The sequence below is a fragment of the Oryctolagus cuniculus genome, chromosome 7, assembly GCF_051225735.1.
Source record: "Oryctolagus cuniculus isolate XC-2025 breed Fujian yellow rabbit chromosome 7, ASM5122573v1, whole genome shotgun sequence".
Taxonomy (NCBI): domain Eukaryota; kingdom Metazoa; phylum Chordata; class Mammalia; order Lagomorpha; family Leporidae; genus Oryctolagus; species Oryctolagus cuniculus.
Genome location: NC_142873.1, coordinates 59,191,743 through 59,217,719, shown reverse-complemented (window position 1 = coordinate 59,217,719; position 25,977 = coordinate 59,191,743). Strand labels below are relative to the sequence as shown.

The 25,977-nt window shown below is 55.1% G+C and overlaps 2 protein-coding genes across 8 annotated transcripts in view; one reads left to right on the top strand and one right to left on the bottom strand.

Annotated features, from left to right (window-relative positions):
• RAP1A (RAP1A, member of RAS oncogene family) overlaps positions 1-1,095 on the top strand; it is a 95,754-nt gene extending 94,659 nt beyond the window's left edge. For all 7 annotated transcript variants that reach the window (XM_002715775.6, XM_089300149.1, XM_017345982.4 and 4 more), the window contains one exon: positions 408-1,095. The gene's annotated coding sequence lies outside the window, so the exon portion shown is untranslated. The remainder of the gene's footprint in view (positions 1-407) is intronic.
• INKA2 (inka box actin regulator 2) lies at positions 577-25,815 on the bottom strand. Its single transcript, XM_051856158.3, has 2 exons — positions 25,581-25,815; positions 577-14,063 (listed from the first exon to the last, which is right to left on the bottom strand). The coding sequence occupies exons 1-2, from the start codon at positions 25,614-25,616 to the stop codon at positions 13,221-13,223; spliced, it is 879 nt and encodes a 292-aa protein (XP_051712118.1). The 5' UTR covers positions 25,617-25,815; the 3' UTR covers positions 577-13,220.
• Between the last annotated feature and the right edge of the window lie 162 nt (positions 25,816-25,977).

The window sequence follows — 25,977 nt, the reverse complement described above, 5'->3', positions numbered from 1 at the left end:
TAACGAATTTCCATGGAAACCTTATGCAGGCAAGTGTCATTTCCTTAGTGGACAAGCAACTTTCAAAAAGGATAGAAGTGAAATATCACTTTTTTTTCTCTACAAGTAAGACTGTCATGCAATGTGAAATATTAAGTAGTATAAAACAGGGTGGCTGAAGCTGGTCAGTTGCAGACTCTCCTCCTGTGAACTCAACTTTCTATATTTGATTTCATTTTCAGCATTTTTAAGGGGAATTTAAAATAGCCCTGTTACTGTAAGTGTTTAGTACAATTTAGTTCTCTAGTAATGATCATCCAAAACCATTGTTTCTTTCTGTGTTACTGGATATCTGCTTGTTTACTACCGTCTTCTGACATCAGGAGATTAACCGTAACATGTTTATTTGTGTCTGTTCAATGTTCTAGATTACAGGAATGAAGAACTGTTGCCTAATTGGGAAGTGCCAGCATTCCAGACTTCAAAAAATAAATCTGAAGAGGCTTCTCCTGTTTTATATATTATGTGAAGAATTTAGATCCTATATTGGTTTGCACAAGTTCCCTGGAGAAAAAAATTGCTCTGTGTATATCTCTTGGAAAATAAGACAATAGTATTTCTCCTTTGCAATAGCAGTTATAACAGATGTGAAAATAAATATACTTGACTCTAATATGATTATACAAACGAGCATGGATGCATTTCAAATGTTAGATATTGCTACTATAATCAAATGATTTCATATTGCCCTTTTTATCATGATTCCCCCTATCAAGCACTAAAAAGTTGAACCATTATACTTTATATCTGTAATGATATAGATTATGAAATTCCCCCTCAAACTCACTGCAGCAGATAACTTTTTTGAGTCATTGACTTCATTTTATATTTAAAAATTATGAAATATCATCTGTCATTATATTCTAATTAAAATTGTTTGTGCATAATGCTTTGGAAAAATGGGTCTTTTATAGGAAAAAACTGGGATAACTGATTTCTATGGCTTTCAAAGCTAAAATATATAATATACTAAACCAACTCTAATATTGCTTCTTGTGTTTTACTGTCAGATTAAATTACAGCTTTTATGGATGATTAAATTTTAGTACATTTTCATTTGGTTTGTGTGTTTTTGTTGTTTATAGATTTAGAGCTTTTATCTGATAACGACCACATTGTTTTAAATGCGACAGTGGCTCCTTTCTGCCTGGTGTCTGCAGAACACCTGACTTTAAGCGATGCTAACTGGTGATTTCTCTAGGAACAAGCCTCGCACTCTGTTCTAGATATATTTATTCCTACTATACAGTACATCAGACTACACAGAATAGTTTTGTATATCATCTCCTGATCTTAAAGACTGTATCCTATTGAATAAAAATCCCACTGTGTATTATTTTTATATGTAAAAAGATAAGTTTAATACTGTATCAAGGTTTAACTTTTACTATTTCAAATCTTCCACAGCTTGTAATCTCATCAAGGGAATCCTTTTGCCGTTGTTAATTTGTTGGGTATGAGTCCACCAATGAGGTGTTATGTGAAAATTTTCAAACTTGCTTTATAATAGGTGGAAGAATTTGAGAGGAGTGAAAGATAAAACACATAAAAGGGATGTGTCAAGTTCCTTTTGCTTTGACTGTGTGTGTAGTATAGTAGTAGTGATATGGGAAGAGATTGCTAAATTAAAATTTTAGCTGACTCTATAGTGGTGCTTTTCTTTTTCTTCCCAGTTATTTCCATACTTAGAAAAGAGAAGTAGGTCATGGACCCAAGTTGATGTTACTTGTGCGTGCTCCATGAAGCCAGGTAGAGCAAACAGCTTGTTAGCCAGCTGAGTGTGGAGAAGGAAAGCGAACAAGCCTGGGAAACCCTGTGCCTTGCCCCCCCCCCCCCCTTGTTCAGGAGGAGACCAGTCCTGGGAAATCTAAACCATTGCTCAGGGATTCAGATACTGTCTCGTTGCAACCGGGTGTGAAGAAGTGTTCATGCCTTGCTGAGATTTTCCAGGAATGGGTTCAGCCTATCAGTTACTGAATCGCAATTTAAAATTCAAGCTCTCAAATGTAAGCTCTGACCAACCTGAGAAATGTTACAATGTTTTTAAAAAGTGAAATTGTATTCTTTTGAGTTTCTAATAAACTTAATTACCTAACACTTCCCTTCTACTGATCCGGTTATGCAATATGTGTGGGATTGAGGGGCCGAAAACACAACTGCATTGAATAAACTTCAGGGAGTAAGTGGAGCGCCAGGGCAGTCTGTCCAGCTCAGGTGGTGTGCTGTATTTTAAGGTCATTCTCTGAAGGCTGTCAGCTTTCAAACAGCTCTCAAACATTTCTTCAGACTCAGAATCACAGACATCCCCCAACCAGTAAAACTATCGGAATATAACCTTGCTCTTCAGACCGAGTGACTGCTTGCCAGATTCTGTAGAAGTCAATCAGGAAGACTACAGTTTCAGTGCACTTAATAACTAATAGCATAAACTCTGTCCTCCCTTAGAACGTAGTGGAGAAAGTGAAAGTCGTTGGATTCCTAGGTGTAGTTCACTTGAGTTAAAGGTGGGACTTTCAAGAAGAAAATGCCTTTGGGCACACAGTGGCATGCAGAGCAGCAGGACCTTGGGTCACCATCTCAAGAAAGTCTGTGGCTGCTGGTAAGATGGAAAGGGGTCCTGCAGAGTGAGTGGGCGTGGCTCTGTGCTGGCCCCGTGGGAACTGCTGGGGGGAAGGGTGTCCGAAAGGAAATGTCAACGGATCTCCATTTGATAAATACCCAGGAACTGAAACCATAACCGGACCGCGTCTGTCTATTTAAAGTATAATGGCTTCAGTTGTGTGAATAACATAATTAAAGGAAAGCTTTAAATTGATAGTTGATAGTGTGAGTGTTGGCTTTTTTCCAAGTAAAACACAAAGACTTGAAAGGCTTGTTAGTGCCCCCAAGCAATGTAGTTTATAAATCAGTCAAGGATAGTCTAACTATAATCTTGCCCTCCAGCAGGGGGAGCTTCAGGATCAGCTAATACTTCTACAGACACTACCTGTTTAGACCATTTACTCTAAACACTGCATTCCTCACAAAGAGGCATGGATGCGCTTTCCCCCCAGAGTTCACAGTCTAATGGGGCAGTGAAGACGCACTCACACACAGCAGTATGAACAATAACACTGGACTGGACTGTGGCCATTTGGGTAGTTCTCTTTATCACCTTTTACTACTCGGTGAAGCAATCTACTGCTTTGAAGTCATAATGTACTTGGGAAAGTTAATCCTTAGAGAAAATACTGATCTTTATTTCATTACCAACTTTTATTTTTTAAATATTTATTTATTTTGACAGGCAGAGTGGACAATGAGAGAGAGAGACAGAGAGAAAGGTCTTCCTTTACTGTTGTTTCACCCTCCAATGACCGCTGCGGCCGGCACACCGCGCTGATCCAGCGCCAGGAGCCAGGTGCTTCTCCTGGTCTCCCATGCGGGTGCAGGGCCCAAGCACTTGGGCCGTCCTCCACTGCACTCCCGGGCCACAGCAGAGAGCTGGACTGGAAGAGGAGCGACCGGGACTAGAACCCGGGGTGCCGGCCGCAGGTGGAGGATTAGCCTGTTGAGCCACGGCACCAGCCATTACCAACTTTTAAAATTAAAAGAGGTTAGTTTGGGGGTCATTTTTATCCACAAACGAATAGTGATAAAACATTCTGCATTTTTTGAACCTAGCCAGTTTTAAATATTTACCTTCTTAACCTTGTAGGTACACAGGTATTTATCAATTCATGTCGCTGAATTTTGCTTTAGGACTGAAAGGAATAAGGAATACGATGGTGTTTTCCTTTGTAAGCAGTCATAGTAGAATGTTAGAAAACATAAAATGTGCTCTCATATATAATACATGTATGTTGAAACCAAAGCATCAAGAAATTGTCAGGTATTTGGAGGAGGGAAATGATTTGTAGGGTAACCTTTTATTTGGATCTTGTACTTATTTAAGGAGCTAAATATGTGTTAAAATAGCCCTCTTGAATCTGCTCCAAACTTAAAAGGGCAGAGTTGTGTGGGTGCCTGTCCCAGATCTGGAAAGAGCTGTCTCACAGAGGGAATGAATGTGAGCTTTGAGGCAGTCTCACCGCCCAGCTTTGAGCATTTATTTTGCCCCAAAATGTAGAAATTGTAAGGCACTCTGGAAGATGTGGTGTAGAGGTTACGCAGCTTTGTCTCGGGTTTGTTGACTGTGCAGTCCACCTCTTGCCTGTCTTAAGTTACTCTTGTTGTGAACATCCAGAGGCTCGGAATTGGGTGCCTAGTTCTGGTTACAGGGAAGGCATCACGGAATCTGTTTTGTAGGCATCCATGAGCTTTAAAATGAAGGTGACAGAGGGCGGAATACACGTTCTTTGGACTTCTTAAGAAATGACCCCTGTGGTTCTGAGCCCGAGGTGTGATACCCATTCCCCAGTAATTGCTTCTCCTACAAAGAACGAGATTGGTTGTTCCTCTTGAGGAAAAACCTTAATAAATCTTCCTATTTTGAACAGTGGTGAGACTCTTTCTTAGAGCTGTTGTTTTCAATGAATTTTGTTTATCCTTAATTGTGTTCAAGTTTGTGTTATTAGACATGCAAAGCAGAGTAGGACGTGATCCTTATGGACCTGTCAATAAATACTTCTGGGTTTCTGCCATGTTCCAGGTGCTGATGTGCATGCTGGAAATACATGCTAAACAATTCAGACCCCAATACTTTCCCTGTGGAGCTGTTGTCTCTAGGAAAAGGGAAAGGTGCGGGGGTGGGGTGGTGGTGGTGAGTGCTATGAAGAATAGTCAAGGGGTTTAAAGGTGCAGGAGTGCGGGGCAGAGAAGGTAGGGGTGTGGGTGAAGGCTTCTGTCTTGCTGGGTTGAGGTTTGAGTGTGTGAAGAATGCGGCCCTTCCTACTGCGTGGGGGAAAGAAGAGCAATCATCGCAATGGAAAGAGCCTGTGCAGATAAGGCGGATGTGGGGGTTGGAAAACTAGCAAGGAGGCCAAACTGGCTGGAGTAGAGTGAACAACAGAAAGAATAGCGGAAGACAGCAGAAGTAATGGGGTTAGGTAGTAGGGAGTTTCCTGCAGCGTTTCCTGGGAGTGGAGTCTAGGGAAAGGGTTCCCAGCAAGGGTCTCGCTGACCTGACTCACCCCGAGTGTACCATCAGAAATACTCTGTTGACTTCAGAGCAGCCTGGATGGGGCAAATGTGGAAGCAGAGACCAGGAAGACTGAATCAAGTGAGAAGTGATGGACCACGGGGACAGGGGAGAGTGGCTGCGTTCTAGTAGTTTGAACGTGGAGCCTGCAGGATTTACTGGCACATACAGTGTTAGGGGTCAAGAATGACTCAAATTGTTGGCCAATAATCAGAACAAGGAAAGATCAGGACAGGAGGGTTGTACATCAGGAGGTCAATTTTGAATACACTAATGGTGAGTATTATAGGCAGCTGGATACAAATGGAATCCAGAGGAAGCAGTCTTGACAAACTGACATTTAATATTTATAAACCTGACATGGGATAGGATCGTCAGGGTTGACCGCAGATAGAGAACAGGTCCCTGATACTTCACCACAAGGATGGAATGTGAGTTACTAAAGGAAAACCAAAAGAGGCGACAGGTGGCCTTGATGGGATGGGGAGGACAGTGTGAAGCAGATGTAGAGAAAGTGGGAAGAATGGCGACATCGAGCAGCATAGGCTGCCCCGTTCAGATGGGTGAGTCAGCACGCTTGTGTGCCAACGGGAGGGACCCATGGAGAGGGAAGACAAGCAAGCCAAGTGGGTGCACTCTGGCGGGAAACTAAAAAGCTGACCCTGAGAAGAGCACGGGCAGACACAGCAGGGGAAGATGCTCTGTAGCCCAAAAGCAGCTGGTAAGTCCCATAAAGAAGTTTCAAGCAAAGTCGTGTGAGGCAGAAGGGACAAGTGCTTACTGTGAATGCTTTAGGGAAGAGGGTTTTAACTAGACCTTTAGCGAAAGGTGAGGGTTTCAGCAAGTAAGAGTGGGAAAGATTATTAAAGGCAGGTATTAGGAAAAAAGCAGGAACGGGCAGTTCTCTGGTTGGAATGCTAAGATTATGTTAAGATAATGTGGAAGGAATGAGCTAGAAAAGTAGATTGAGGCCACAGCATGGCAAGCCTTGAACAAGACGTTGATGATCTGGGAGGTTGAATTGGGTGCATAACGAGGGCACAGCAGTCTAGGGGAGGGCAGCAGGGCTGGTGACACTGCTGAGCAGATCAGGGTGGAAGGTCCTGCTGTAGGGTGACCCCGATTCCCATGATCTGCCCACGCTTCGTTCTCCCCTCTTTTCCCCCGTTCTCTAGTAGAGGGGGCCTCTGAGGCATGTGGTTGTCATCACTCCCAGACCAGTGTTTGAGTTCAGAAGGGAACCCACACTGATAGGCGACTCGCAGAGCTGTTAGCAACTGGAGAAAAGTAAAACCTCCCTTTCGTGTTCTTTGTCCCTCTGCTTCACCGGACACAAGTCTGTGCCCCTCGGACATCTTGGCAGAGTGCCGAGCGCCCATAGGGCACACAGTGAAGCTGAGTTCCCAGCCTCGTGTCCTCCAGGCTTTCCTCTCCATCCTTCCCTTCCAGCCTGGGACAGCAGCTTCTCTGGCTCCTCCCAGGGCGCTTTGCCTTAGTCCACGCCTGTCAGGATCCCATCTTCAGACCGCCCCGTGTGGCGTGGCCATCCTTGTCTGTCCCGTCAGCCCTGCCCATAGCGTCACAACTGTGTCTGTCCAGATGGAAGGGTTAGGGAGCTTGAAGGAGCCACCAGGATCAAGGGGATGCTAAGCGTGCAGTCTTCCCAGTCTGGAGAGCAGGACTTGGACTAGTGGGACTAAGCTGTGGCACTGGGCCCTGCCCCTCTCCCTTGGGGAAGGGATGCACTGATGGAAAACAGAAGGCTTTTTTTTTTTTTTTTGAAGATTTATTTATTTATTTGAAAGAGTTACACAGAGAGAGGAGAGGCAGAGAGAGAGGGAGAGAGAGAGGTCTTCCATCTGCTGGTTCACTCCCCAATTGACCGAAATGGCCAGAGCTGCACCAATCCGAAGCCAGGAGCCAGGAACTTCCTCCAGATCTCCCATGTGGGTGCAGGGGCCCAAGGACTTGGGCCATCTTCCATTGCTTTCCCAGGCCATAGCAGAGAGTTAGATCAGAAATGGAGCAGCTGAGACTCAAACTGGCGCCCATATGGGATGCCGGCACTGCAAGCGGTGGCTTCACCCACTACGCCACAGCGCCAGCCCCGTGGGAAAGTTTAAAGAAGATATTTGATCCATGCACTTTCGGCAGGATCCTGAAGTGCAGGCCCTTGAAGTCAGCGCTGGTTTTCTGGGATGTGAACTGACTTGGCTGAACAGGTGCTTGAAACCTCAGTTCAGGGTTTCACCTGCCAAAGTCTATCTGGCCCAGTGCTCACTGGGATAATGAGCAAGCTCCATGAGGCAGTCGTGTGGAGTCCTCTGCTCGCGGGGCCGAGTCTGTGCACTTACCCCATGTGGAAGGCCCTCACTTGCTTTTTATTTTTTTTAATAGAATGCCCAATACCTTCCCCTTTCCCACCATTTCTACACAAATGGCTCTACCCGCTGCCCTGCTGGCAGCGCAGCCCCTGGGAGGGACACAATGCCTGGAGTGTGGCCAGGAGGGAGCTGGAGGTAGGGCAGGCGCTCAACGCCCACCTCCCAACTTCCTGCCCCTCCCTCAGCAGCCACAATGAGAGGAGGAGAACCGAGCAGACTCAGTGTCCCCAGCACGGGTGGGGTCCTCCAGCATAGCGAGTTAGGAAAAACCCTAGGGAGGGGAAGGCTGGGACCACAAGTTGTTGCCAAATAGGACAAGGGATGAGCCAAGTCAGGAAAGTGTGGAGACGCACCTGGAGACCGGGGTCACCTCTGGGCCGCTGGTGGGAACCACCTGGGGTTGAGCAGGAGGGGGAGTGGAGAGGCTGAGGGCAGCCCCGTGGCAGCACAGCAACACAGGCAGGAAGGGGTGAGGACCAGGCTCCGCGCACAGCCAGGCAGCTCAAGAGGGGCTCAAGAGGGGCTGCGGGTGGAGCACTTCATGCTCTCTGGAGCTCTGGCCACAGCTTCCGTCTCTCCTGGGGAATGGGCTGAGGGGCAGAGTCAGAGGGAGGCGGGGGGGGGGGGGGGGGGTCATCCTGGGAGGTGCGGAAAAGCAGGAGCTGGGCGTGGCTCGGGGCTTTGGGAGCCCAGGGTCCTAGAGATGGAGAAATAAGGGCAGAGTGGTTGCTGGCCTGCAAGTGCTCACGCTCCAGAGGCAAGTGATTCCTAAATAAGGGCTGCCTGGGGAGCAGCACAGAGAAGACCTTTGGGGGGGGGGGGTTCCAGGAGGCGGTGCCCTTTAACCTGCACTGCTGCTGGGGAACGGGGGAGGAGAAGCCCTGGCTTCCTCAGGCACAGCCTGAGCTTGGAGCAGCCGAGGCAGCCCACCTCCCCGGAGGACAGGAGAGGTGCCCAGAAACAAGGCTGAGCCCACCTGCCCCGGGCTCGTTGGGCAGGGCTGGGTCTCTGGGCACACGGCAACACGGGAAGAGGACAAGGCCGACGTCCCCAGGAGTTCGCAGACAGACCCTGCACCCCTCCCTGGCGTCCTTCCAAACCAGGGGCCTGCAGTTTCCCGGCGGCTGGGGGCTGCAGCCTCCAGACGAGAGGCTGGGAGGAAGAGGCTGAGAGGAGGCTCAGCAGCAGGGAGCAGAGGGAGAGGAGACAGCCTGAGCCCCCCCCCCCCCCGTGGGGGCAGGCCGCCTCCCCTGCACAGTGCGCAGCCACATCCCCCTGGCCTGCGGGAGGGACTGGGCCTCTTGGTCAGCAGGAAGAGGGTTCAGAGAGAGGCGGGGCAGCTGTCCAGAGCCCCGTGTACCCCAGGGAGGGAGGGCGGCAGCGGGGGAGCCAGCGGTAGCTGGTTCTGGGCACTGATCGGAGGCCAGGGGCTGTGGGTACGAGCAGGGAGTGTGGGCCACTGGGGCCCAAAGCATGCTGTGGGGAGAACCGGGCCAGCGCCCCCCTGCTTTCTCTCTGCCCAGGGCCTGAGCAAGCAGCAGGGGAAAGGAAGGCCCAGGTGGCTGCCCTGGCTTCCCAACAGGGTAGTCTCGCTTGGCACCCCCTCCCCCGCTGTGCCCCGACACCCTGCTCCCGCAGAGGCCTCTATCCCAGACTTTCCAGGAGCTCTGGGGCAGGGGAATAAGGAGGTCAGAGTGTGGCTTTGTTCCAGGCGCTTTAGCTGCCGTGCGGGCACGTGTGCTCCAGAAATCAGGAGCATTTATATCTGTGCTGTGTCAGGGCTGATGGGCGGGGACAGGGACAGGAAGGTGCAGGAAGTTAAGTCCCCTGTGGGATTCAGAGATCTGGGGTAGAGGTTGCACCGCCCCGTGTGCTGTCAGGGTCCGGCAGAGGCAGCAAAGGGAAGGCTGGAGACAGCCGAATGCCCCAGGGCGCGATGGGGGTTGGGAGGGTGGTGGTGCCGGGGCCTGCAGTTCCTACCCCAGGGCCTTTGCAGCCCACTGCCCTTCCTCTGCAGTGCCATCCTGCACTGAGACCCCTCCTCCTGCAGGACAAACTTCACACAAGAGGAAATGCACTTAGGAGGCCCTTGGCCCTAGGTGGGAGGAGAGAGTGAGGGAGACTTGGGGCCTGGCAGGGACTCCAGCCCTTAAGGCCTTGAATGGCAGGGAGAGCCCAGCAGAGGCCTGACCAGGCCATCAGGTCAGGATGGGGCTCATTCAGCTCTTCACTCCCTGCCTGGCTGAGAACGTGACTGTGAGGGAGGGCAGGTCAGGGAGTCCCAAACAGCACCCCTGCAGCTCAGCCCACCGCTCCCCAGCTGATTATCACCCAGTCACAGAAGTGGGGAGCTCTGCCACTGGGGGCAGTGCACAGAAACGTGTTCACCCCGTTCTCGTCTCCGACGCTTGCTTCAGCCCCAGGAGGTTGCTCCCAAGGGTTTATCAGAGACCAGGAGGCCCGACTCAGGGACAGCGCTTTTCGTTAATTACGGGCTTGCTTTGGGTCACGGGGGTGGCGCCTGCACTCGGGCTGGTTGGGCCTCTGCTGTGCTGGGCCCCCAGGAGCCTTCTGGCCTTCAACTCCCCCTGCAGCCCTGCGACACAGAGGAGGTGACACAGCGAGGTCGGACACAAGTTTACACAGCAAGACAGAATCTGAGCCCAGATTCAGGGCTCACACGGTGATGTTGAGCGCGCAGGGCACGCAAGGGGTGTTGACTCCTGCTCTGGAGAACTGGGGCTGGGGACAGGCGCCTGCTGTGTGCCAGAGAGGCCGGCTGCCCTCAGCTTTTACTCAGGCCCTGCAGGAATCGTTGGTGTGACCTGGGAGAGACAAGGAGCCCCTGTTCCATGAGGCCCTGGAGAGCTGGCAGGGAGGTGAACCACAGCAGTCCTCAGGGCAAGTGTGGGTTCAGCAACCAACCACCCTGATGGTGGGTGCCAGGAAAGGGCCAGAGGCAACAAGGGGAGAGGCCCCAGATCGGAAAGGCTGCAGAGAGAAAGGCAGGAGGGCGGGCAGGCCCCGGGCCATGCCCAGCGGGGGCTTCTCTAGTTCCTGCTTCTGCTCAGTCGCCTGCAGACACATTCCAGCTGCAGGACCGTGGGGAAGCAAGTGGAGCCCCATCAAATGCCTGGGCTGGTCAGGGGGCCCTGTACCTGCCAAGGAAGTGGGCCGGGGTGGGGTGGGGCTGCATGTGTGTGGGAGCTTCCAGCTCATTTGCATGTCCTAATTAACCATAAAATGAGCCCCGGAGGCAGAATTAAGCTGTCTCTCGATGACATCCTGTCTCCTCCCCATACTATGGGCTCCTCCTCCCTACACTCTCCTCTGGGCTTGGGCCCTGGCCTTCCCACTCACCCCTGCCCTTGGCTGCAGGGGGTCTCTGTCAGGGTCAAGGCAGGAGCCCAGAAGGGGAAGGAAAAGGAAAAACTACAGGAGAGTGAACAGATTAGCAGAATCTTTCCTTAGCAAAGCCTGACATAGCATTTGGGGCGTTACCTCTGCCGCCTAAGACCCAGGCAGGGCTCATCCGGGGACAGTCGGTGGGCCACTTCCTATCCAGGAACAGCTAATGCGGGAGGGCAGATTGTTGCTGCTCCCCTTGATGTGGCTTTGGAGCAGATGCGGACAACTCGTGCGTCTGGCGACAGTGTGCCATTGGGAGTCAGTGGGAACAGTTTCAGTCCCAGCTCTGCCACTATAGGGCCTTGGATGAGTGACTTTTCTGGGCCTATAAAGTAATAGTAATAGCAGGGCACCAGCACAGAGGGGACGGTGCCTGGCACCTGCCATGATGCTGAAAGCCAAGGTCTCTTCCTCATGGCTTTGTGCTGGTCCAAGTCAAAATGAGTGTCCAGTCCCTGAATCCCTTCTGGCTGAAGAGCTGCTTCCTCTTCTGTTGGATCCCCTGGAGGTCAGAAGCAGCTTAGTCCACATCGCAATGTCTGGCAATGGGAAGTGTTGGAGAAATTCCGTGCGACTGATCTGTGACCAGCCCATAAAACCCGAGTTGCAGGTGAATGGCCAAGAGGTGGCTTGGTTTCCTAGAGTCATTGCAGACCCGAAGTGGGTGCCATCCTGTAATACCTTGCTGCTCAGCTCCCTCCACTTACAATTTCATGGGTGGAATCTTCACATGCACCTTGACAGACAGACAGACAGACACACACACACACACACATGCACACACACAATCACTGGCACCAAAGGCAGCCAGAGCCTGAAATGTCAGGTGGAGAGGGCTGGCTCCCCCATGGGAGAACTGGCTCCAGGGAGGGAGGGAGGGGGAGAGAGAGAGAGAGAGAGCAGGAGTTTGGGAGGCAGATACCCCTGTGCTCCCACCTTGGTTCTTTCCTTGGCTAGCAGCCCATCTGGGCAGTTCGCATGACCCGGGGGCCTCCACTGAGCTATGTGGAGCAGCCTGTATCTTAGGGGCACGCTGAGTGTGCAAGCCATGCGCAGGCTGCCTGGCAAAGAGCCAGCTCTCAAAACCAAACAGCGGGGGGCGCGTAGCTTCCCCCATCAAACACTACACACCTGCCACGTGACTGAGCGGGACTCTGCGGGTGACCCCGACTCCGGCCGCTGCGCCCCGCCCCCACCCGGGCGTTCCATGGTGCAGGCTGCAGCAGTACGGTGTCCTGTTATTTTTCTCCACCGATTTGCTACTACCGCGCTGAGGGCAGGAAGCGTCTTGCCTCTAATTGCAGCTGTCACAGCTCATCAGGCCGAGTGGCTATCCGCCGCCGGGGAACCGGGGCGGGGCGAGGGCGCGGCCTACAAGCGGACCCACACGAGCCTCTCGCAGCGAGGGGTCGTCCCCCGCCGAGGTGGGCGGGCCGCGGCGGCCTGGACCCTGCCCACTGCACCTAGGCCGGCTCCGGGCAAGCCGGGACGCGTAGGAGGGGCCGCGCGACTGCCGGAGTGACAGCTGAGGGCCGCAGGCGGGGCGTCCCGTGGGCGGGGCAGTGCGTCCCCTCCCCGTCCGCCGTCTACTCTGCGGCCCGCTGTTAGCTGCGCGTTCCCGGACAGGCAGCCTAGGACAGTTTGCATCCTCATCCGAGAAACGGCGTCATGCCTGCCTCGTTGCCCTCGTGCAAATAGGCGCGTGGACGTGGGCGGGGCTGCTAGGGAGGCGGGAGGCGGTCTGGGGTCCCCCCAACTCCCCCGTAGACATGGCCCTATTCAGCTCGCTTCTCAGGAGCCAGGTGCGGCTGGGACCTCAAAGAAACAAGAGCGGTGGGGGCTTGCCTCCCTGCGGCCCAGCGCTGCTGGCCCAGCGGAGCAGTTACAAGGCTTGGGGCTCCAGACTCGGGTCATTGCGGAGGGCCTGTGGGGAACCCGAGGCTGCAGTGCCCTTTTCCTTACAGAATATGCCGCCGGGGTCTCTGGGGGCATCAGAGGAATGTCAGAGGGATTTCCTGGTCTCCCGCTGCCTCTCTCCTCCCCTGTGGTCCCCTCCAGCCCCCAAAGGAGCTCGCGCTCGCTTGCTCGCGCGCTCTCTCTCTCTCTCTCCCCAGGAACTCACCTCCCCCGCGCCAGCCAGCCCCTCCCTGCCTCTCCCTGTCGCACTCCCCTCCTCCCCGTGCTGAGAACTTGGAGTTGGCCCGCCCTCTCCTCCCCGCGGCCCAGCCTTGGGACCTGGTCAGGTTCAGTCAACTTCCCGTCTCGGGGATTCAGACCCAAACAGCTGAGTTCACATCAAAGCCGGAGGGTGAGGCCTCTAGGGCCTTGGGGCACCTTGCGGCAGGACTGTCCGCTCCCCGGGGCTCCCCGGTGCCTGGGAAGGCGCAGCGGCTGGAGCCCTTGGAATGGCTGCGCTTCTTGACCTTCTGGGAGCGCCCGGCCCGGGGCTCAGAGGCCGTGGGCGTCACCCAGCCTGGCTTCTCCTTCAGCAGCCGGTCCCGGTCAGGCCGCACACTTCTCAGGAACTTCCTAAAGATGTTGGCGGTCAAGGCAAACTTGCGGCCCAGCTCGCGGGGCTGGCCTTTCTCTGCCTGGGGCTCCCCTGCCCCCCGAGGCTCGCCCTTCTCCCCAGACTTCTCCAGTTCTGGTAAGTCCAGCCAGTTGCCCACCAGGTCCGCAAAAACATTGTCCCCTAACACGAGAGGCTGTCGGTTCCGGCCCCGGGACATCAGTGTGGAGGTCCAGTCATCGGGTTCCACCTGCTCCGACCCCTGCTGGCCGCGGCTCTGGCGATCCGGCGGCTGTGTCCTGGGCAGGGGGGCTGTATCCCTGCCACAGACATTCCCGTGGGGTGGAACCTTGGGGCTGCAGCCAAGAGGGGGCTGGCTGGAGAGGGAGCAGGCTGCAGGCCTGGCAGGTGCTCTGCCACCCTCCCATGGCGGGTGCTCGGGCTGGGTCCGGGGACTTTCAGGGTTGCCTGGGGCAGGATGCCCTCCAGAAATATCCAGCTGTTCCAATGCTGTCTGCACCTGGAGGAGCTTCAGTTCTTGCAGTGCACCCATCATGCAGTTCATCTGGTCCTGTAAGCCATCACCCACCTCCTTCATGGACATCTACAGGGGACAGAGAAAGCACAGGGCCAATGAGCCACAGGGCTAGGAGGGCAGACCAGAGCCCCTGCCTAACACACACTCCAGCGTCCTGCCACCCGCCTCTAACTCACCTCTCTACAGTCTGGCCCAGCGCAGCTCCGTGCTAGCAGAGGAGTTTGTGTGTGTGGTTTTTAAAAAGATTTGTTTATTTGAAAGGCAGTTAGAGAGAGAGAGAGAGAGAGAGAGAGAGAGAGAGATCTTCCATCCTCTGGTTCACAACCCAAATAGCCACAAAGATTGGCTGAAACCAGGAGCCAGGAGCTTCTTCTGGGTCTCCCACGTGGGTGCAGGGGCCCAAGCGCTTGGGCCATCTTCTATTGCTCTACCCAGGCACATTAGCAAAGAGCTGCATCAGAAGTGGAGTAGCCAGGACTCGAACCGGCACACACATGGGATTCTGGCACTGCAGGTGGTGGTTTTACCCACTATGCCACAGCGCCGGCCCCCAGAGGAGGAGTTTTAAAGCAGATATGGCTAGATGGAGGAAACAACAAGAATAGTGGCTAACTACTTAAGGCAGGCACTGTCCTATGCTGTACAGATGCAACTCCACTTCCAATGGGGCCACATCCTGCTGAGCCCATCCCAAGTGGAAATGTCGGAAGTAAAAAATTGTGTGAAATGCACCTGAGCTCCCGACCATCACAGCTTAGCTCAGCCTGCCTCAGCTGTGACAGACACACGTCCGTCTTCCAGTGGAGTGCGGTCATCCCACACAAAGCCTACTTTGTTTTTTCTTTTCTTTTCTTTTTTTAAGATTTATTTATTTATTTGAAAGGCAGAGTTACAGAGAGGCAGAGGCAGAGAGAGAGAGAGAAAGAGAGAGAGAGCACGCTTCCATCTGCTGGTTTACTCCCCAATTGGCTGAGACAGCCAGAGCTGAGCTGATCCGAAGCCAGGAGCCAGGAGCTTCTTCTGGGTCTCCCATGCAGGTGCAGGGGCCCAAGGACTTGGGCCATCTTCTACTGCTTTCCCAGGCCATAGCAGAGAGCTGGATCAGACGTGGAGCAGCTGGGACTCGAACCGGCACCCATATGGGATGCCACACTGCAGGCAGCGGCTTTACCCACTATGCCACAGCGCCAGCCCCAAAGGCTACTTTCTAATAGAGTGCTTTCACTCACAGTGAAAGACAAGGGTCTGCTTCACACTGTTGTCAGGTTGGGGACCGCCTGCATGTGAAAATCTGTCTGCTGAATGTCCCCAACTACCCTGTGCAGCAGTGACTGTGATGTGTCACATCTGACAGATAAGGAAACTGAGGCGCATCACTCACTTGGCCAAGATGAAGCTGAGAGCAGAGTGAGGGTGAACTAAGTTGGGGTGGTCATCCCGTCCACACTGGGGTCTGACGGAGGCAGCAGTTTGTGAGCATATACTGTGTCAGGACCTGTGCTAACATTACCTCATTTAAGCTTTATATAGAGGTCCTTCAAGCGGAACTAAAAGGAATTTATTTGGTGCAAAAATATTTTGAAAGCCACGCATATGAGGAGCTGTCAAAAATTCACAGAGGGGCCGGCACTTTGGCGTAGTGGGCTAGGCCTCCACCTGCAGTGCCGGCATCCCATACGGGCACTGGTTGGTGTCCCAGCTGCCTGTCTTCTGATCCAGCTCTCTGCTATGGCCTGGGAAAGCAGTAGAAAATGGCCCACGTGCTTGGGCCCCTGCACCCCCATGGAAGACTCAGAAAGGCTCTTGGTTCCTGGCTTTGGATCAGTTCAGCTCTGGCCACTGTGGCCACTTAGGGAGTGAAGGAGCAGATGGAAGACCTTTCTCCCTGTCCCTCTCTCTCTCTCTGTAGCTCTGCCTCTCAAATAAATTAATAAAATCCTTTTAAAACATCATGGAAGATGTGTTTTATGAAAAAACTATGCATGGATTTCAAAAAATGTTTGCACACTCCACCCCCCCCAAAAAAAAAACAAAAAACATGCCACAGCACTTCTTTTCATTCCATTTCCCCCTCACTTCTCAAGGCACACTGGGATAAACCCTATGAGGCTGCTATTCTACTGTCCTGGTAACAAATGAGTGAGCCGCAGGAGCGATGAAGCAGCTTCCCTAAGCGCACACAGCTCCTAGGGTGGGACTCAGACACAGGGCCATCTCACTGCAGAAGCTGGAGGGCTGACTGGCCGGTGGAGCTGGGCCTTAAGGCTACTTTGCCCTCTGCAGGCAGTGGGGCAGGGGTGAAAGGGGCACTAGGGGCTGAGGAGGGGTTCAGAGTCCCCAGGAGAAAGTGTGGGCCCGGGGGTCCTTTCCTTGCTACTGGTTAGAAAAACCTAAGAGGCCGGGGAGCGCCTGCTGGCTGGGAACTGGGCCCAGTTTCTCCCGCCTCTCTCCCGGCCCAACACCTGTCCTCCCTCAGCTGCTCTCACACTTGGCGCCAGTGCCCTTCCTGCTTGCTCGGCCTGTTGGCCTTGCTGCCCTGGCCACACCACAGAGCCGGTCCTCCCAGCCATGTTTTGGGTGTCTGAGTCCCAAGTCCCAGGTGCCAGCTGGGATGGGCTGAGAGCCTGGCTTGGGTGAGGGCCGAATCTGCAGGCAGGGGAGGAGAGGCCCGGACTGATGGCACTCACAGGGCTCCTGGTCCCCGGCCCCCCAGCCCCCTCCCCAGGTCCTGATCAAGTTACCCACAGCAAGCCTCATGTGCGGGGACCATCTGTTTCTTAAGCCCCCCTCACCTCCTGCCCAGGGACCTGCGGGATCATCTTTCCTCCCAGGCTTGTCTTAATGCTCAGGGCTAAACCCAGAAGGAGGGGTGGGGGAGGAAGGGCAGGCACAGAGGCGCTGTGTGCTGGGCTAGGCCGGGCTGGCAGCTGACCCCTGCAGGCTTCTGGGGGGAGTCCTCCCCTGCCACCCCTGGCCCTGGTGGGCCAGGCTCCCAAGGAGCTAGCAGCACTATGGGATGGTGGAGGACAGACTGCCTCTGAGGGTGCAGGAGGCCCATATCCACGCTTTGTGCACCTTCCCCGACATGGGGCAAGAAGCCATGGTTCGAGGCCCCAAGAGGTCTGGGGCTTGCTGAGGCAGGTCAATGCCGCTTGGTAGCGGTGGCGGTGGCGGTGATGGTGGCAGTGGCGGCAGCCAGAGACACAGAGGCCGTGGTGGGCTGGCTCCGTGTGTAGCTGACAGCCCTTTGCCCTGACCTCTCGGCTCCTACCTTCCGGAGCCCTTCCTTCCTTCCTTTCAGAAGCAGCTGGTAAGACCCAGAGGCAGAGCTGGAGGAGAATCAGGGCCCCAAAGTGAGCTCGTTTCCTTCCTGCCACAGTGCTTCTCCCTCCCACTGCCCTATTCCTCCTCCTCCCTCAGCGCCACCTTCCACGTTACCCCTACCTGGGACCCGGAGTCACGGCTTCTCTGTTCAGCCACCCTGCCCTGGTCCAACCTTAGGTAGTTCCCATCCCTTGGAAACTGCAGCAGGGGCCCGCGCTGTGGCGCAACAGGTTAAGGTCCCCGCCTGCAGTGCCGGCATCCCATATGGGTACCAGTTCAAGTCCCGACTGCTCCACTTCCAATCCAGCTCTCTGCTATAGCCTGGGAAAGCAGCAGAGAATGGCGCAAGTGCTTGGGCCCCTGCACCCATGTAGGAAACCTGGAAGAAGCTCCTGGCTTCGGATCAGCTCAGGATCAGCTCATCTCCGGCTGTTGCGGCCATTTGGGGGAAAGAACCAACAAATGGAAGACCTCTCTCTCTCTCTCTGTAACTCTGCCTTTCAAATGAATAATTTTTTTTTTAAAAAAAAAGCTCTTCTGTGATGCTTCATCTGCTGTTCCCTGTAGTCCTGCTACTTAGGCAGCGCCTCTGTCCTCTGATTCTAGTGCTCAGTCCCCCACGGAATATTCACTAAGCATCTGTGGCTGGAGGGCAGGGGCTCAGCTCCACACCTCCCTGTGTCACCACAGACACCGAGCAGCATGGACTCCCCCACAGCATCCCTCCAGATGGCTTGCTCCCTTCAGACAGTAACTCACACGGGGAGAGCGAGCCAGGGCCATTCCCAAGGCTTCGTCTCCCCCAGAGGAAGGAGAGTGAACTGGCAGGCTTCCCTCCCGAGGGCTGAGTACGGCCCAGGTCCGAGGCAGCGGAGGAATGAAATGACCCCATTCAGTCCCGTCCAGGGTGGAAAAATCCATAGGAAAGAACGCTGACATTTTCCAGCGAGAATGAACGTGTGGGTGTGCATGAATTCAGGGCTATCCATAAACAGAGGACCCATTTAAGTACATGTGGGCTACAATCACACCCATATGGAACATAATATTCTGTATTGGCTTAGAACTTGGGTTCTGGAGACGAATGGGATGAGTTCAGATCCCAGCTCTGGCACATCCATGGCAGCTGTGTGACCCGGGCTGGTTACTGAGCGTCTCTGCTTTTCAACTTCTCCATTCTTTAAAATGGAAACTGTACAGCGCCTTGCACAGCTATTGCGCAGGGGAAGTGAAGTAACGTGCATCTCCCCACGGCACAGGAAAGCTCGGGTGCTCATCCCATGTACTTCCAGAATGTCTCCTCCTCCGCGAAGCTGCCCGGGATTCCATTCATCACGTCTGTCCTGTCCCTTTTCCCACCAACGCTGCCCAATGCAGGGGAAAGGGCCGACCTCAGTCAGCCCAGCCACAGGCAGGGTGCTAACACTGGAGGGGGGAGGCAGCTGTGAGAGGGGTGAGACGGGAAGGAGGGGCAAGCTGTGGGAACCCGGGCCGCACACATCAGCTGGGTCTTGATGGTCTTTTCCCAGCAGACCCCAAGGGGATGATGTCACCCAGTGAAAGGGCCAGAGGCCAAGCTGCTGTCCTCTGGAGCGTGGGACCTTCCCAGATCCCAGGGCTGTTCTCGGCTGAGGAACAGGAGAGGCAGAAGAGAGCAGTGTGGGGTGGGGAGCTAAGGAGAGAGACCAGGGCAGACAAAGTCCTGAGCCGGAAACGGACAGCTCTGAGTGCCCATCTCCAGGCTGCGCGGAGGGGGCCCTGGGGCCTCTCCAGCTTCCCAGTGTCTCTGAGCCTCTGGCTGTTGCTCAACACAGGGACCCAGCCACACCAGGCTCACTCTCAGGGGTCAGCTGGAGAAGTCACAAGAGGGTCTAGGTGACTGTGAGTGGGCTGGGTGGGGATGGACCTAACAGAAACCTCCCTTTCTTGCACCCCCATCTGTCTATGTCTACACACACACACACACACACACACACACAGGTGCCTGCACGCGCACAGCTGCCCTGCCCCTCCAAGGAGAAGCCCTCAGGGCACTTCTGCAGTGAGGGCCATGGGATGCCTCTGGAGAGAGGCCCCAGACTCCTTCCCAGCGCCCGCCTGCCTCCATGCCCCGTCCCCCGTCCATCTCCCACCTCCTGCGGCTGCTGGGCCTCGTGCGCTTCCTACTACACATGCTCTGTATGACCAGCTTTGCTCTCTTGTTGCGGCTGAAACAGTCCCCAGTCTCCTCCTGTGTCTGAGGGGCACAGCCACCCCCGCCGGCGCCTTCTTGCTGTCAGCAAAGAGCCTCCCACCAAGGTCCAGGGCACTGGCCTGGCGCTCTGGCCGCCAAGCCACAGGGCCATGTGACGCTGGGCAGATCTGCCAGCCTTTTGTGTCTTGGGTTCTTCATCTGAGGAATGACAGCCCCCTCGTCCACATGGCCTGACCCCCATGATCACTAGGCGGGGACACATAAGACTGACCCATGCTACAGATTAGGGACTCAGGAGTCCTCTCATATCATCGTCTCCCCTAGTGCTTCCCAGTCTCGCCCAGGCCTCCTTCCTGACCCCCGCTGTGGCCACTGATGACCTGGTCTCCCAGATGATATTTTATTTAACTCTACGAGCTGCTTCTGTGAATAACGTATTTGTAACAGGAAGCTGTGAAATGGTCCTCACTTGCCACGGACTGCCGGTTGCTGCGTTATAGACCCACTGAGCGCCACCAGGGCAGCACTGGCCGGTTCACCGAGGTCTCGAGGCTTATTAGGGGGACCCAAGTCCCCACTGCTGGCCTTCTTCCTCCGAGCTCCGGGCTTCCTGGCCATCACAGTCCCTGGCCTCTGAGCTCCGGGTTGTTGTGAGAGGACAGCAGGGCAGTCAGCACCATATGTGGAGGAAGAGCATGAAGCCATCCTCTTGAGGGACTCCAAGCCCAGTCCAGTTCCTTTCTATGAAGGCTCCTTGTCACTGAATCGTGGGAAGAGCGAAGGGAGCTGCCTGCAGGGGACTGAAGGAGAAGCCACTGGGAAGCCGGATCCTGCTATCCTGGGCCTCCAGCCCTGAGCCCTGGAGGGGGTGGTGTGGGTCAGCTGCCCAGGCAGCCGCCCCCTTGGCACCTGCTGGGCCCTTTGTGGTGTGGGAGGAGTGGGGATGGGAAAATGTGACAGCAGCATCCTCCTCGGCTCCCTTCCCAAGCCCTCCCCCGGGGCCCTGACGCTCCCGCAGCTGTGCCCTGCATCCATCCATCGAACGCCTTTCCCCGGCCCAGCCAGAACCCTTTGACACAGGCTCCAGCTTTGCCCATGGACCTGGCAATGTGCCCTGCCTTACTTCCCCCACCCCCATTACTCACAAGATCCCCAACACAGTTCCTTTCAGCCGCTGGGGAAGCTAGGAGGAGGCTCTGGGCCGGAAATGGGAAAAGCCCTGCTTTTGCCAAGTGGCCCATTCTCCAGCCCAGTGAATAGGGACCTTCACAGTCCTGCTTTTGGCTGGAACTCTCAACAGGAAGGTAACGTGGAAGCTGTGCCAAGCACTGGAGGATGGAGGAGAGTAAAGAAAGGAGGAAGTGAGGGATGTGAAATGGATGAGACTACTTTCCCAACTGAACCACTATTGGGGTCACATGCTCAGGCAGGAGGCAGCCAGAAGGACAGAGTGGCCCAAGGTTGCCTCCGCGAGAGGCTTGCCTTTCAGCCTCCCTCTGACCAGCTTGAGCTCACCTCCTCTGCAGCTGATTCCCTGGGCATCCGAGGGCCCTCAACAAGTCACCTCCCTGTTCTCTCTGGTCCAGACCCTCATGAACTCTTGCCTGTACTCTTGTAATAACCTGACCTCTGAACTCAATCTCCTCCCTCCCTCCACCTCCACCCCACACCACCTCCTAAGTCCCAGGGCACCGCGCTGATGGTGCTGCTCTCCAGGGCAAACAGAGGACGTCCAACCCTTTACCTGACATCCGAGGGCCTGCAGTCTGCTCTCAACACCTCTTTTGGTTCTGTTGCCTGCTGTGACTCTGTACCTACCCTGAGTTCTAGCCAAATTCAAGTTGGTCTTCAAATGTCCCCAGCACTTCAGCCTCTGGACTTCTGCCCCTGTTTCATTATCTGCCTGGAATGCTATTTTTCTTCTGTGCATGCCCCTATTTATCCTTCAAGGTCTAGCTCAAATGCTGCCTCCTCCACAAGGGAGGCTTTCCCTGATCTCCACTGAGAGCTCCTTACCCACCGCTCAGGGCAGTGATCCTGCACCTCGTCTAGAGCACGCATCTTCTATTCTGGACAAGAAGTGTGCATGCATGCAGTAGTTTAAGAACATGAGCTCTGCAGTCACACTGGCTGGGTTGGGATCCTAGTTCTGCTGCCTATCAGCTTGACGACCTTGGCCTGGGTATTCAACCTCCCCACATCTCTACGTTCTCATTTATAAAAGAGAAGTAACAAAAGTAAAACTTGTTCAAGTTGCGTTGGCAGTTAAGTGAGATAATACATTATATGCCTGGCATTTTGGTGTTCACACCAGCAAATGTTATTGCTATTATCTCTTATATTAAATCATGAGTTCCCTGAAGACAAGCTCTGTGTCTGCCTGTATTTGTAACCACAGTGCTGGTGCCTAGCAAATACTCTAAACATAGTATGAACTCAACAAATGTGACCTGTGAATGAATGACTCTTTCACGAACCAATCCAATCAAGGCAATCAACTTACCATGCACCTACAAGCCAACAGGCATTGTGTTACATGCTCAGGACATACACTTGTGGAGGTCCTTCTTTAATCTTTAGCTACATAAAGTAGGTTTTTAAAACCCCAATTGTAGAGATGAGTGGTTAAGTAATACACAAGGGTCACACAGAGCCAGGATTTGAGTTCAAGTTCACCTAATCCCAAATCCTATGCCTGATGCTCTGCCCATTGATAACACTAAATAATCTCAAAACCCTCTTCCCTCGGCTTCACACATTGAGAGAGACTGCATAAGGAGGTCTTGTGCAAAAGCTTCCTGCTGCCTCAAGAAATGTGCTCTTCTGCCCCACCCAAGACCTGAAGGCTGTTCCCGTTGTATCTCCTCCTTATTTTGCATCTGGGCCCTCCTCTTTGCCTAGGTACCATAATCTCCTGAACTTGAAGCCACTGGAGACTAGAGAGCTTCTAGAGCCTTCTTGGAACACCAGGCTGTCCTAGGAAGACCTCCCCTGCCTGAGAGAGGCCCCTGTGCCTCAGGAGATGGCCTCCTGCAGCCCCCGCGGCCCCCAGAAAGCCTGGCCAGCCTGGCTGACCTCACCCAGCCTTTGCGCCTTCTATTTGTGCTCCACTTGCCCGGACTCACGTGGAACGCCCTGTGAGTGTCTCACATCTGCTTCTCTGTGTGCCTGTGTCTACCCCATTGGCTGGAAGCCCACAGGGAGCCCATGTAAGGAACAGCTGGTCCCAAGGCCTCGTGTTCAGGCAGGGCTTCTCTTTGGCGGCCAGAGCGGGAAACGACGCGTTCCCTGCTGAGTCGTGGCAGCCTCGCCCTCCTCAACCTCATGCAGAAGTGTGTCAGCTGCTGCTGCTTCTCCCGCCATATTTCACCCCTGAAACCCAATCCTTTTCCCTTTCGGGAAGTGGGAAAGGGGTGACTCTTGACATCTATCTAACTGAGCCAGGATCCCCCTTCTGCAATGCACATTTTCTGTTTGAGAGAGTTGAGGAATTCTACTCTTCAGGCTGTTGGGAACTAACCCTTCTTGTCCAAATTTTCTGGGCCAGGATGCAGGAGGGGAGCACAGAATGCCTTGGGCAAAGATGATTTCTCAAACCTGCTTGTGCCTCCTTTTCCAGCAGGTTTTTCCTCGGCGTCTGCAGGAAGTCCACTTCTTATAGGGAATTTAGGGAAGCAAGTGAGTGCAGAGCCTCACCAGTATTCCATGAGGCAACCCCTAGGCAGTTACAGAATTAGTTCCAAGCCAGGCGGCACACTGTCCTCCTGGGTGGCAAGGGAGAGCCCACCTGGGATGAACCATCTGCGGTTGCAAAGACCTCCCAGCTCACAACACAAACCAACTGTAAACCTTTCTCACCCCAGTGCACACTTGGGGTATGAACCAACCAACACCTTCCTCGCCTAGCCACAACCAGGCTGCCCTGAATTCAGTCCCAACAGTCAGCAGAGGAAGGCAGCCAAGCGGTTGACCCAGGCTAACTCTGTTCTTTCCCCTTTGCTCCCACCGGGGGTACTGAGGCAGGGAGATTCGGCCCAGTGGCCCTTAAGCATGGAGCCACGGCATCAGAGAGTGCGTGAGTCTCTTAAGAGCCGATTGTCACTCTGTACTGTCTCATCTTCCAGCAGGCTGGCACTGGGGAGGGGGTGGAGCACCATGGGGGTGGTGGTGTGCAGAGCTCTCCCATCTGAGTGTCATTCTGGGCCCCAGGCCAGGCGTTTGGCTTCCTCTCCAAGGGAGTCAAAGGCTGAAACTGCTCAGACAAAGGGCCAAATGAAAGCTAACGGGGAGTTCAGTGACTTCAGCCTCTCCCCTTCCTCCTCCCAGGCACAGGGGGCTCAAGTCCTTGGCAGGAGAGGGTGCAAATCAAGCTCTGGAGCTCGGCTCAGTGCAGATTCCTATTTGTCTTTTCTAGTCTCCTGGCATCCACAAACTCTGTCTTCCTCCCCTCACCACCTCCCACCTAGGGTGCTGCAAAAAAATGTAAATCAGTAGGATTTTAAAATTCAAGCCCATGCCAGGAACACCCACAAACCCTGGATGAAGGCAGATCCTGAGGTGGGTGGCATGGTCCCTGATTGCAAACACAAAGGGAAGGATTCTGTTAGGTTCCTGTCTCAGCATGGACTGTGGACCTCAGACATTTGTATGTGATGACCTTGACCTTTCTTTCTGGTGGTGGACACATGAATGGGAAAAATAAGAACAGTGTGTGTGTGGGCTGGGGCCACCATGCCTTGAGAAACACGTGCAGGCCAGTGTGGGAAGGGGCGTCCTACAGGTTCAGAAGAGAAGCTGCCGGCACTCGGTGTCTTGCGGAAGAGGCAGTTCTCTAACTCAGGAACTTCCATCACACAGAAAGTGTCACCTTGCAGGAGGAAGAGCTAGGGAAAGGATCGTGGAGCCCACAGAGCCTGGACGGGGCTGTCTGGAGGCAGGCGTGCCAGGTCAGGAAGTATCAGGGAGAACACCTGCGGCTTCGAGCGCTGCCCCCTCCCCCCACCCTGCTCCAGGGCACTGCCAAGTTCCCTTCCCAAGCAGGAAGCCTGCAGCCTTAGCAGGCAGGGGTGAGAGCGGCTGTGATGTAATCCGGAAAGCCAGGAGCTCACACTTTGGGGATCCCTCTCTGCTGCTGCGCGCCTAGATGCCCCTCGCTCTGAAAAGAAGGGCAGGGAAGTGAGGAGAGTCAACGCCAAGACGGACAAACCGAAAGAGACAGGCAGAGGCAAAGGCAGGAGCCGGGGGTTGAGGAGCGACCGCCAGGGCAGAGACAGGGGTGCACGTGCAGGGTACCTGCCTGGGGCTCAGCTGGTTGAAAGAATAAGAAACGCGGCCGCTGGGGCTTGCGGTGTCGGTGCGAGGGCACCCGCCCCCCCCCCCATCCCTGCGTGGCTTCAGCAGGCGCTCCTCCCCCGCCCGGCCCGGCGCCCGCACCCCGGGGCCTCCGCACGCTCCCTGCACACTCCGCGAGCCCAGACCCGACATCTGGCTGGGCCTCCGCAGCTCCCGCTCGCGACCTGCCAGGCGGCGCCCCTCCTCCCGCGCAGGGGCCCTCCCCGGCATCACAGCTGCCAGCCCCCTCCCTGCTGGCAGGCAAGCCCGGGCAGACAGCCGGCCAAGCCTGCCCCCGCAGCCGCGCCAGCTCTGCCAGGCCCGGCAGAGCTGGGGGCCCGGGGCAGTGCCACTCCCCTCGAGCCAGCGCTCCCCGCCGGTGTCCGGCACAGCCTCGGCACGGGGCACCGGCGTGCGGCGCTGGCGCCGTCGGCGGCGCCCGAGTGTCACTCGTGGGCGGGTCTGACGGTCTCCGCGTGGGCCCTCTCTCCTCCCTCGTTTCAGCCTAGGTGCTGCTCCCTGCCTTCTCTGTCACTTGTTCCTGCCTCTCCACAATCTTCGCTTCAAAGTTTCTGCGTGGCCTCTCTCCGAGGCCAAGCCTTCCCGTTCGCAGGCTGGAGGGCGTCCTAACCTCCCCTCGGCCCTCCTGCTCCCGGGGGGCTGGGACCCGGGCCAAGTACCCGTCGGGGCGGGCGGAGCAGCCCCGCCCGTGCCCGGGCCAGCCCCGCTCTTACCAGCTCCTGTTTGAGGCGACGCAGATAGCAGTCCATCTCCCCGCTCTCCTTCTCACGCGCCCATCTGCCGGGCTTGGTTGCTCGAGAGAGTCCACACCGGCGCCCCGGAGCCCTCCGCGCCCTGCCGGCTCCCGGCCCTCGCGCGCCGCGCCTCTCGCAGCGCCGAGGCGAGCCTCAGCTCCCCGCCGGCGACTCGGAGCAGCTGCCCCTGCCGCTCGCTGCGCGCGGTCGGGGCCGGGGGCGGAGGGAAAAGTGGGGCAGCCAATGAGCTTTCGGAGGAGAGGTCTCTGGCCAATGAGAAGAGCGCTCCGGGGGGGGGGGCGGCGGGTGGACCCGGCCTGGGTGTTTGCACAGGGCCCCAGGCGCGGCCACCGGGGAGGGCGGGGGGCTGCTGGGG

Coding starts and splice junctions, on each gene's coding strand:
- INKA2 (XM_051856158.3), bottom strand. CDS start 25,616: ATGGACTGCTATCTGCGTCGCCTCAAACAGGAGCTG. Junction 14,064..25,580: donor GTCGCCTCAAACAGGAGCTG/GTAAGAGCGGGG, acceptor TGTCCCCTGTAG/ATGTCCATGAAGGAGGTGGG.